General features: G+C 42.5%; 1 protein-coding gene across 1 annotated transcript; it reads right to left on the bottom strand.

Moving 5' to 3' along the window:
- Nucleotides 1-868: 868 nt before the first annotated feature.
- On the bottom strand, nucleotides 869-10,082 carry LOC119705646 (galanin receptor type 1-like). Its single transcript, XM_038148291.1, has 3 exons — nucleotides 9,371-10,082; nucleotides 8,436-8,501; nucleotides 869-1,493 (listed from the first exon to the last, which is right to left on the bottom strand). The coding sequence occupies exons 1-3, from the start codon at nucleotides 10,076-10,078 to the stop codon at nucleotides 1,176-1,178; spliced, it is 1,092 nt and encodes a 363-aa protein (XP_038004219.1). The 5' UTR covers nucleotides 10,079-10,082; the 3' UTR covers nucleotides 869-1,175.
- Nucleotides 10,083-11,052: the final 970 nt, after the last annotated feature.

Genomic DNA, 11,052 nt, shown 5'->3' with positions numbered 1-11,052 from the left:
CATTTGGAGACTGGAAACCCATTCATTGCATGGACAGCAAATAATTTGTAGTTTAACTTCTGTAACTCACATTTTTACAGTCTATGAACAGGTCAGTCTGGATTGCAGCACACAGAAATACTGAATTAGACAACACAGTGAAATAATGAAATTCTTTCAGCCATTTGCTTCCTACTTTTGAAGTACTATGCACTTCATATAGTTACAAGTAATAACCTTGAACTTGGTACAATGCCATTACCTTTTGTGGCTAGGGCACTCTTGATCACAACAGTTCATCAAAAAACCCAAACAAACAAAAAACCCAAAAAAACCTTCACCACAAATTCCAGGCATTTGTATACTAAAGTGGCTAATAAAAAGCCTTGGGTAGATACACTCAAGAGAACACTATTTACCAACAAAACCTTTTGTAGACAGAACTTTCAAACAAAGCCACAGTTTTTTAAGCATATATTGAGAAATACCACTGTCATATTGTTGCTCACCAAGAGACTGTTGATGGAGCCAGTGATTAACAGGAGTAATTACACACAGGAGCACACAGACACTCACTCTGGGATATAAAAGCTGATACAGAGCCACCAAATGCAGACAGCCATACCACTGACTCATCATGTGAAAGGTGTAATTGCCCAATAGGTAAATACTACAGCAAAGCCTTCAAGGAGATTTAGAGACCCTACCCCCAGTAGTGAGCTAAATCTGTAGGTAGCTTATACATGGTCAAATTTGTTGAAAAAATGAAGACATCCAAAGGCATTAGTCTGACTTCTCCCAAACTACTCTCTGAATGTTGCATCACTCCTTGTTCACATCTCAATGACTGTCTACAGACATAATTAACTGCTGTCTTCTTGTCTGTACATATTCCACCTTCTGTGTAAATCTCACTTTAGATCCTATGGTCATAACTACACTTCATTTGGGCTCTGTCTTACGGGCGTTCACGTAATTTTGTTGCACATAGCTGGTCTCTAGCAACGTACCCTAGGACAGGCTCTGTCACACGTCATCACAGCGAGAGGGAAATATGTCTCCTGCACTCCAGTAACCTGGCAAAGTGCACACTTTAGCAGACTCCACCACTCCCTGGAGTGCACTTGCATGCATGTTCTCCCCAGACAGAACCCTCTTCCCTCCTCTTCCTCCTGAAACGTATTTGTGAGCCCAGCTTACACGTTTGTGGTGGAGTGGGTGGTAGAGAAGTTCTCCATGCGCACTCTGGCCAGTTTCTCAGCAGCCACCGGCCGCAGAAAGAGCTTGCAGGTGAAGACTTGGCGGCAGGCCTTGCGGAAATTCTCCGAGAGGAAAGCGTAAAGGATGGGGTTGATGCAGGAGTTCCCGTAGGCCAGGCAGTGAGAGATGATGCGGAAGGTGAAGGAGATGTTGTTCAAGGGAAAGTGCCCAAACTCTGCCCACATGGTGATGATGTGGTGTGGCAACCAGGAGAGCAGGAACACAGCAACCACGAGAAGCACTGTCTGTGCCGTCTGGAAAAGAGAGGAGAGGAGAGGAGAGGAGAGGAGAGGAGAGGAGAGGAGAGGAGAGGAGAGGAGAGGAGAGGAGAGGAGAGGAGAGGAGAGGAGAGGAGAGAAGAGAAGAGAAGAGAAGAGAAGAGAAGAGAAGAGAAGAGAAGAGAAGAGAAGAGAAGAGAAGAGAAGAGAAGAGAAGAGAAGAGAAGAGAAGAGAAGAGAAGAGAAGAGAAGAGAAGATCGTGTATTAAGTGGTCACAGTGAGCAAGTGAGTCTGTGGAATGAGTGGATTTGCTTTCCTCTGTCAGTACTGAAGGCAGTCTACACAGGCAACACTGACAACTGCCAGGTGGGCAAATCGTGACAGTATGGAAAAGGATGCTAAAAACCCTGGTAAACTTGGATTGATTGGTTTTGGCTCAAGCAAATATCTATAGACAGTTTGAGGTAGTGCCCATAGAACTTCAAACAGTTCAAAGGCTGCAACGTGTTACAAGGAAGAGTGGAAATAATAGTCCCTAGCATTTGGAGGGTGAGGAACATTGAGGCTATTGAAAATAACTGCAGGGGGAAAAAACTTCCAAGTAAGCACACCACTGAGAGGAGTAACAAAGGCTGGCCTGAGGAGAAAGGTTTTTCCAGTATCTTCCCTATTATGGAACAAACTCAGAAAACCAATGTATAGAGGATTTTTTTTTTTTTTTAATACACAGTGCTTATTGGTTAGACATATTCCTAGCTGGGTGATGACCTGAGGGAGGCTCCCTGTGCCTATGGGATCCCAGCCTGTGCTGCCTGGGTTAGAGATGTGTCCCTGCAGTGCTTGCTCCCCACTTAGCTGGCCAGCCTCTGGCAGTCTATCATTTGTAAATCCCAAAGCTTGATCTGAGGTAAAATTTTCCTGAAAGCAGTGGTGTTTGAAATCTCCATACAATATGAAGGTTAACAGTGACAGTAAATAAAATTAAGCTGTAACTCACTTCAACTGTCTTTCTTTAAGACCCTCCTGCCTGTGGGAGCAGGACCTCACTTTCCAAGTTTCCAAGAAAGCTGGTAGTGTTGCTTTTCTCTCACTTTCTACTTCTAGAACACTCAGCCTGGCAAGTTGCAGAGATTGCTGACTTGGGGGCCCTAAGATCCTTTCCTGATGTTTTTGTAGGGCTAATTCCACCTGACTTAATGAATTTTCAAAAATACAAATGGTAATGCAGGGTGAGCAATTGTTTTGTATTTAATCCCTCAGTTTTGAGGTTCTGTAGCAGATGCACAGCTGGTGACCTCCCTCCTCTTGCCCCACTTGGTTCTCTGCACAATGTCTGCTTTTTAACTTTGGTATTTAGTGTTTCTCATTTCTATATTGTCATTTAATAAATGTAACAACTTACAAACATGCAGACTATATCCTTCCCCTAAGGAAAATTGTTGTACAAGTAGCAGAAAAGCAATGGAGAAAAATTAAAATTCAAGTTTCATTTCAGCTCAAGATTTACAGCCTTACTAGTCCAGGTCAATGTTTCTGTCAATAATTCCCTTGCATGATTTCAAGTGAATAGTGTAAAGTTACTTTCCTAGAAAAGGGATAATTTTCTAGTGAACAGAAATCTGTTTAGTCAATGATTATCATGGCTACATTTAGTTAAACCCATTAACCTCTCTAAGGAAGATGTTATTGCTTTAGATCAAGACTACAATACAAGTAAAAAAAAAGGGATTTCTGTCAAATGGGTCTCTCAAATAAGGTTCTATTAACTTTGAAAGGCAATAACCTGTAGGTTCATTGTGTACCTGGCATGCTCCAGGTGCTTCCTTGTTTCACCTACCAGAATGCTGTCAGACAGCTGAGCTAATAAAGATGTTCCCCTAAGAGTGAACAAACTAACCTGCCAAGTGTCCTCAAACCAACCATGCTGGGAGCCAGATGATGTCCTTAAAAATAGACTGGAATGATTAGAAGTTGTTGACACTGAAAGACACAGACCTAGTGGTGTTGTGGGGTCTGGCTCACCCGCTGTGGTATGATGGGTACCAAAGAAATGATTAATAAACAGGTCCCGTCATTAGCTTTCACCAGCAATAATGGTGCTACTTCTTTACCCTCTAGCAATGTTAAGTAGCTTAGGCTTGTTACCCAGGCAACCTTTCATAGCATCCATCTGCTTAAATTAGGGGGCTACAAGCACTGAAATATGCTTTTGAATAAGGCTTATATACCTAGCTTTCCCCCCCTTTTATTGTGAAATAACAAGCTGTGGTTTAACGTCGGGCTGAGTATTACACAATGGGTTTGCAGTTGCTATGTAATTGCACAGAGCTGTTTCTGGGGTCCAGCTTTTTGGGATTTTGCAGATGGAAAACACAGACAATACTAGAGCACTAATGTACATGATTCATGACTTGAGAAACAGGTTTTGGAAATTGAAGTTGTGTCTGTTTTTTCAAGTTAGGGACTATGTAATTAAGACAGAGGAAAGTGAAACAAAACACTGTTTGGATTTTAGTGTGGTGACTTTGCTGTAGCTTAAGCTACTGTTACTGTAGACTGTGACCAGCTATGGAGGACTGATCCAAATAGTTTGTGTGCTGTTTGAGCTTCTTCCATGAGCTGTGATAGTTTGCACAGTTACTGCATTACTGTTGATCAAGCTGCCCCCACTTAATGCAAACCTTCTGGCTCGACTCTGAAATTTTTGTGGGTCCACAATAGAGCTGTACAATGGCCACTACTGGCCACTTAAGTCTCTCTTACTACTCCTAAAAGTCTTTCAAGCAGCTCCAGAATATAACTTACAGTGTATTTGTTGTACAGGCAAAGTAAGTGCATTGAAGCTGTGCAGTGAATCAGTAGCATGGTGACAAAGACAAGGAGATCTTTTTGTTGGTCAGATAATTAGATGAACTTCTGTTATTCCTCCCTTCCCCCTGCCCATTTCTGTCATGTGCAGATTGTGTTGAATTTACTTGCTTATTCATTTGTTATCTTTGTAGGTCATCTGCCTCTCATGTATGCTTTCCAGCCTTTCTTGGTCTGTTTTGCCCTTTGATTACTTTTCCCCCTGGCCCTAGACAAGCTATTTCTTGCTTTTAGCCTTCTCCCATCCTTTAAAAAGCAGTGGAAAATGTGTTTAAAAAACATTTTGGGCAAGACACCTCTTTCAGGAGGATGATGAAGTCTTAAACATTTAATTGTGTTTAGAGCTGTAGTCCTTGATAAGCTTTTAATGAAGTTTCTTGCTTCAGCTTGTCCGGCATCTTGTCCAGGGCAAAATTAAGATTGCCTGTAATGAGTCAAATGCTTCAGGTATTCCATGAATTTACATATTTTACAAAGAACCACCTGAATGTTAGAATAATAAACATTCCCGAAAGTAAAATATAAAGTGGACAGAACAGTCTAGAGGGGTAAAGGGCTTGTCACTTTCCTAATTCAGTCCCAGTTGGAGACAGCCCAGCTGCACATCATTTTTCAGTGCTGATCAGCCACATAGAAATGGGAAAGAACATTCAATTAGGTTTTTATTAAACAGTACTGGCTTGCAGACAAACTGGGCTTCATTAGTGAGACAACTGCTGTTTCCTGAATATGGTGAGATTATTTTTCATCCTTTTTTCTTCCATAGTTCTAAATGAAGAAGCATAAAGAAGCCTATGCCAGTTCTTCCACACTGTCTTATCAGCAAATAACAACTGACGCTTCTTTTATTACTGCTTTGTAGGAGGATATCTGATTATGTCATTTACTGATAAATCTTTTCTCCTGATATGCTCATGTCTAACTTGTAGATTCTTTTCCTTCAAGTTTGAGAGACAATTGGTGCACATTTTTACTGCCCCATACTTCATTATGGTAAACTACAGAGTTACAGACTTCACCATATCTTGTAATTTACTGTAGTGAAGACTTGGAAAATATGTAGTGGCCCATGGTGCCTTAAGCTTTTGTTTTTAGATACTGCAGGTTCCCAGTGTCAGTGCCCAGGAAAGACATGGGGCTTAGTGCAATATACCACTGTACTGCTGGAGGAATTTACCAGCCTCTGAGGAAGACAATTTCTGCGGCTTTACATTCAGGGATACCCAATGGAGAACATCCCTTTGCTCAGAGTCCACCGTGAGCCAGAATGCAAAGGGAAAACTGCCAGTTCCTTCACTCCTGGTGCCACGTTCTTACTTGCTTTGCTGGCAAATCTGACTTGCCCTGATGGCCTTCCAAACATTCTTTTCCTTTTTGCACATAAAGATCTAACAGAAAGGTCCCAAGCACAATCTGATCTCCAGAAACTTGCCCATAGCTTACTGATGAATGCAAAATGTTTAGAAAATGGCATACCTATTCTTAAGTAACTTAAGTGTTGGATAGCAGCTGTGTCTACTTCAGAGCACACACATCTTGTAATTACTACTGAAGCACTTCTCGTTGCCTTTGGTCTTTTTTTTTATTACACTTGATTACACTCTAATTCTACTCTTCAGTGATCTGAAAACCACACTGAAAGTATTCTTTTTTACTGTTCTGTCTTCTTTCTTGGAGCCAGAGGTGGCAGCTGAATGTCATGAAGAAGAGGAGGGACTGAAGTAAATATATTTTCAGATGTTATCAGCTCATTTTTATTACTTGCTTTATGTGCTAAGAGGGACTCTTCATTTCCCAGCAGCTTGCTTGCACTGTTCCAGCTGCTCATCTGCACATCTCTCATTCTGGGATTATGCCACTGTTGGTGCCCTTGAAATTTATTCACTTTCTGTTCATAAATGTGTATGAGCATTGTGATATTTCTATTACCCCCTAATTGGTAATGATGCTCTTAATTCCTGCTGCCCTGGGCTCCTGTTAACCAAACAATGTGCAGGATGACACTTCTGAATTATATTCTTCTGCTCGATGGATCCCAGGATCTTCCATGTTCCTTTGCTGTATTTACTGTTGTTCAAATGCCAAGGTCTTGAGCATCATGTTCATTGTCTACATGAAAACCTTCAATTTGCATGAACAATAGCCAAATAATTTGTTTAGCACACAGAGCATTTGTTTAGTACACAGAGCAACTTTTATCTGCCTCTGTTGGCCAAGACGTTCAGGAATACCCATCTACCTTGAGGGAATTCTGTATCTTTTACCTCAGGCTCTTGTATGACCTTCCAAGTGCAGCACTGCAGGGAGTGTCCCAAATAAACTCTGTGTGTCTTTGTGTTTACTGAGCTCTGGAAGCAATGAACAGCTGATTTGCTTACCCACCAGGCAGGCACTGCTCACCTCTCTATTGTAGCTACCTTTAAGTGGCTCATTTGGTCTGTTAATTGAAGCTTTTGGCCTCAAGGTCCCACAGCTCCTACTATCCTTTCAAGGGAGCTTGCAAAATAGCTGTCAAAGTCACATCCCCAGACACATTCTTAAAGTTGAAAAAGAATTTCAGATTGTTCAGTTTGCAAAGCTTGTTATTTGTTCTTTAAAGATGCACAAGACAGAGCTGAGTAAACACTGAGGAACCCTGGTGTGCTCCAGAGGCCAGTAAAACACCACAGGGCCATGCTAGACCTTAGTTTGCATTAATGTCCATCATTAAATCGTCTTATTTAAGGCAGATGTAAGATCAGAGTTCCTGGGGCTGGGCTCTTATGAAACATTTTGCAACACTGTCAGACAGGGATTGTTAACTTTCTTTGGAGCCAAATTACAGACTTGCTGTACTCTGCATAGTTGAGAAAAGAGGTAACAGAACTGAAATATACTTCATTGTCACAGAATTTCATAGCATGTGGTCTGGCTGGCTGGCCTCAAAAAACGATTATCCAAAACTTCAAAGGAGAATCCTGCAGCATCACACCATCTGATTTTCAAGGCTGGCAAACTTGTACAGCTAGTATGGCATTAAATGGGGAAGCAGCCAGTCATGTCTTTCCTCTGCAGGCAAAGTCTTAGTTCATCATGCAGAATTTCAGCCTAGGCATGCAAAAAGTTCTAAACATCTTCCTTGCTCTAATGCAGAGATGGTACAAATGGAGAAGCACTTTAAATTGAGCATGTCCAACCTTTGACATGTAGATGGCAAAGTTATATAAAAATTTCAAAGTGGGAATCTGAATGAAGGGTCAAATTCTTCTGATAATGGAATGTGAAGTCAGGATGCAGCAAACTTTGTGCAAGAGAAATTTTTGCAGTTTGATGTGTGCATAAATTGAAAAGGTTGTTGTAATTTGAACATAACCATCCTGTAACTTAAAAGCTTAAAGTTCACAACCCAAGCACAAAACCTTTTGGGGTTTTGTATTTTTTTTTATTGTGATATGTGCCTGTGTGGCATTTATATGATTCTGCTAAAGACAAACTTGTTTTTTTCAGCAGGTGTTTGAACACTGACTTGGAGTGGGTGACAGCTGTCAAAGCTCTCTGGATTATTCATAAACTGGACCCATTCAAACAAAATCTAGTTGTAACTGACTTTACAATAGTGGGTCTAAACATTGCCCATGAGTAGTTTGTCCTAAAAACCAGGGCCCTCTTAGGCTGTCCTTTTAGCCCTTACATATCTTCAAATAACAGACCTGGAGTACAATGTTGTGGCAAATGGGACAGTGACAGACAGTAGAAAGACCAGTAATGGAAGAGAAGGGAAAAGTGACTTTACAAACATCATACATGTTATGAGATAATATTGCAAATACCTGTTGAATTCTATCCTTACAGACAGTGTAGGTGCAAGTATTATGAGGAACAATTATGAATTGGTCCTCATAAATATATTGCAAACAAAACTGAGTGTATACTAATGAATGTAATGAACCAGTAGAAATTACATATAATCTACAGTTAAGTCTGGTTAGGATTCATAGGCAAAAACGACTGGCAGAAACTGTAACGGCTCTAAATCAGCTGGAATCAGCACAGACCAGGCTGACTACTTTATAAACCTGGGATGTCTATTGTATTATAGTCAATATACAGATTAAACCAAAGATATTTACCTTCTTCTTTGATCTCTCTGACTTCTTGGAAATGTTCTTTACTTTCGTATGGAGATGGTATAAAACCTTGGGGGGAAAAAAGGAGCAATATATTGAATGGGAAATTGAAATTTGTGTATTAAGAATTGAACTCCTCATACAAGCACCAAAAATTTGAAGTAATTGTTTTAACATGACTTCAAAGATGAATTTGAGGTTTCAGACTTTTAATTCTAAGCTCTCCAATTTCTCTTTAAGAAACAAGGTTTGGAAAGAGCATTAAACCTGCTAGGCTTTCAGTAGTTCAGCATATATTAAGAGCTCAGCTGGCTCTATGCTGAAATCCACAGGAGTTTTCAGATGGACTTTGAATTTTATATTAAGCCTCAGATTGTCTTCATTTATTCCCTAGGCTGATGATACTCATGGGCAGAGAGCAGGCTGCCAGTCCTGTACCCTGGTGGGACTGTACAGTCACTCCTGGAGGCAGCACAAACAAATGCAGTGGTAGGAGTAGGTCACCCTCCAGAGGGAGGGTCATACGGAGTGTTGGAGCACTCTAGGCAATTCTCAATTATCAACATCTAGATGTACCTTTTGAAAGCTGATTACAGCACAGCAATAACATGGAAATGTTTATCCCTTCATCGCTTTTTCCTCTTGCCAGTAGCAAACATTTATTATTTAGAAAGAACAAAATGAAAAATATGAAAAAACAGCAACAGACTTTAGGGGGTTTGGGTGACAGGCTGGGTGTCACCTTGGTAGTTGTAATCCTTTTTGTGAGCTGGTATAGTGTGATTCTCTGTTTTCCTTCCATCCCCCACCTCAAAAAATATTCTGTACCAGGAGAGGATATGGAGAGTGTTGGCTGTGTAGTTGTGTACACACACAAGCCACCAAGAGTCTGGGATCTTTCCCTCCATTTAAGCGTTATTCCCATCCCTGACACCCACCTTGGCATAGCAGCAGGTGATGAGCAGCAGGGGCAGGAGGTATCCCACCAGCAGGATGGTAATCTTGTACATCTGCTTGGCCGTGGAGCCGTTTGCCCAGTGCTCCCAGCAGAAAGAGCTGTTGGGTGCCTGCTGGTGGCCACTCATGAGGGCCTGGTGCTGGGCCACGGGGATGGCAATGAGGAGGGACAGCAGCCAGATGGCAGCCACGCCGAGGGCGGCGTTGCGCTTGCTGCGGATGCAGGGCGAGCGTTTGGCATGGACCACAGCAATGTATCTGTCCACAGACATGGCCACCAGAGTGAAGATGCTGACCAGCATCGTTGCCATGGCCGAGTAGTGAACCCACTTGCAAAAGAAGGCACCGAAGATCCACTCTGGCAGGGAGTAGATGGTGGCCTGGAAGGGAACGCAGAAGAGCAGAAAGGAGAAGTCTGCAATGCTTAAGTTCAGGATGAAGATGTTGGTGGCACTGCGCGATGGGCGGCCCCCAGGCCGCAGACGCCCCAAAACAACCAACACTAACGTGTTTCCCACCATTCCCAGGAGAAAAATCAACCCAAAAAGCACTGGTACAATCACCACCTCTGGGCCACCCCTGGTTGCTCCTGCCCAGCATGCTGGGGCCTCTGTTTGGTTGGTCTCAAGGCTGCACTTGCTGGTGTTGGCTGCAAAGGGAAGAACAAAGTTGTATTCCTGCTCCTCCATGGAGCCAGGCAAGGAACAGTCACTTCAGCCCTGACTGCTGACTGTCTGTGCTTGGTAGGGGTGGCCAGAGGTGAACTTTTGCCTTTTCCAATGCCGTGTTTTTCCTTTGAGGAATAATTTTCTTCAGATGATTCTTCTGAGTTCTCTCTGTCTCTGGTGCAGTTTATTCCAGGGACTGTCAAAAAAAAGGAGTTGAAGAATTTGTGTCATTAAGAGGTGACATCCAAGTTTGGCAGTTGGTGCTGGTGTGGCAGAGAAAAAGTCTGTGCCAGAAGAGCAGAGGATGAGGCTGCCCTGGGAGCTCGGAGCAGCAGCAGCAGAGCAGCAGCAGCTCAGCTTCCACATGCTCCTCCTCTTCTGCTTCCCTCCCACACTGTCTGCATCTGTGGCTGTCATACCTGCTTTCCCAGCTCCACCCTGAGCTGTGGCAGAGAGAACAAATGCTGTCTGTGACCTGAGCCCTTCAGAAAACAACCCCTGGCCAGCTTTGTCCCCATGCATCACTGCTCACCAGGGGGAAGAACAAAGCAACAGTTCTCAACCAAAGGGATGGATAAGCAGCAGCTGTTGATCAATATTGTGTGCAGTTCTGTGAGGGGCAGCACTCTTACTGGCTGTATAAGACTGAAAAAAACCTAAACCACTTTATTTTAACCAACAGAGAAAAATTTTAGCTGTTTATTTGTTTCATAGTATTCAGTGCTCCCACTGGAGCATAAAGCCATCTAAATAGTTGTGTTTCCAACACAAAAAGCTGGGAGAGCTTTAGATTCAGCATTGGGTCTTGCCACTTCTGGGATATCTGCCCAAATTCCTTAGTGCCTGAATATTCAGGACCTTGTTGATATAGCTTTGAAGACATTTTGGGTTCAGCCCAGTAGTGCCAACAGCATCTACACTGAAAAAGGAAATGTTCAGTCTTAGTAGCTGTAAGTAGCTGAAATATTCCCTCTCAGGGAACAGAGATAGGTTTG

The sequence above is a fragment of the Motacilla alba genome, chromosome 11 (assembly GCF_015832195.1).
Source record: "Motacilla alba alba isolate MOTALB_02 chromosome 11, Motacilla_alba_V1.0_pri, whole genome shotgun sequence".
Taxonomy (NCBI): domain Eukaryota; kingdom Metazoa; phylum Chordata; class Aves; order Passeriformes; family Motacillidae; genus Motacilla; species Motacilla alba.
The sequence above is the reverse complement of the archived record's forward strand: the minus strand, read 5'-3'. Positions and strand labels throughout refer to the sequence as shown.

Bases quoted from the DNA above. Each gene is read 5' to 3' on its own strand.
- LOC119705646 (XM_038148291.1), bottom strand. From the start codon at position 10,078: ATGGAGGAGCAGGAATACAACTTTGTTCTTCCCTTTGCAGCCAACACC. The intron at 8,502-9,370 runs GTGGGTGTCAGG...TTTCCCCCCAAG, and splicing joins TCACCTGCTGCTATGCCAAG to GTTTTATACCATCTCCATAC. The intron at 1,494-8,435 runs GTAAATATCTTT...TCTCTTTTCCAG, and splicing joins CAGAGAGATCAAAGAAGAAG to ACGGCACAGACAGTGCTTCT.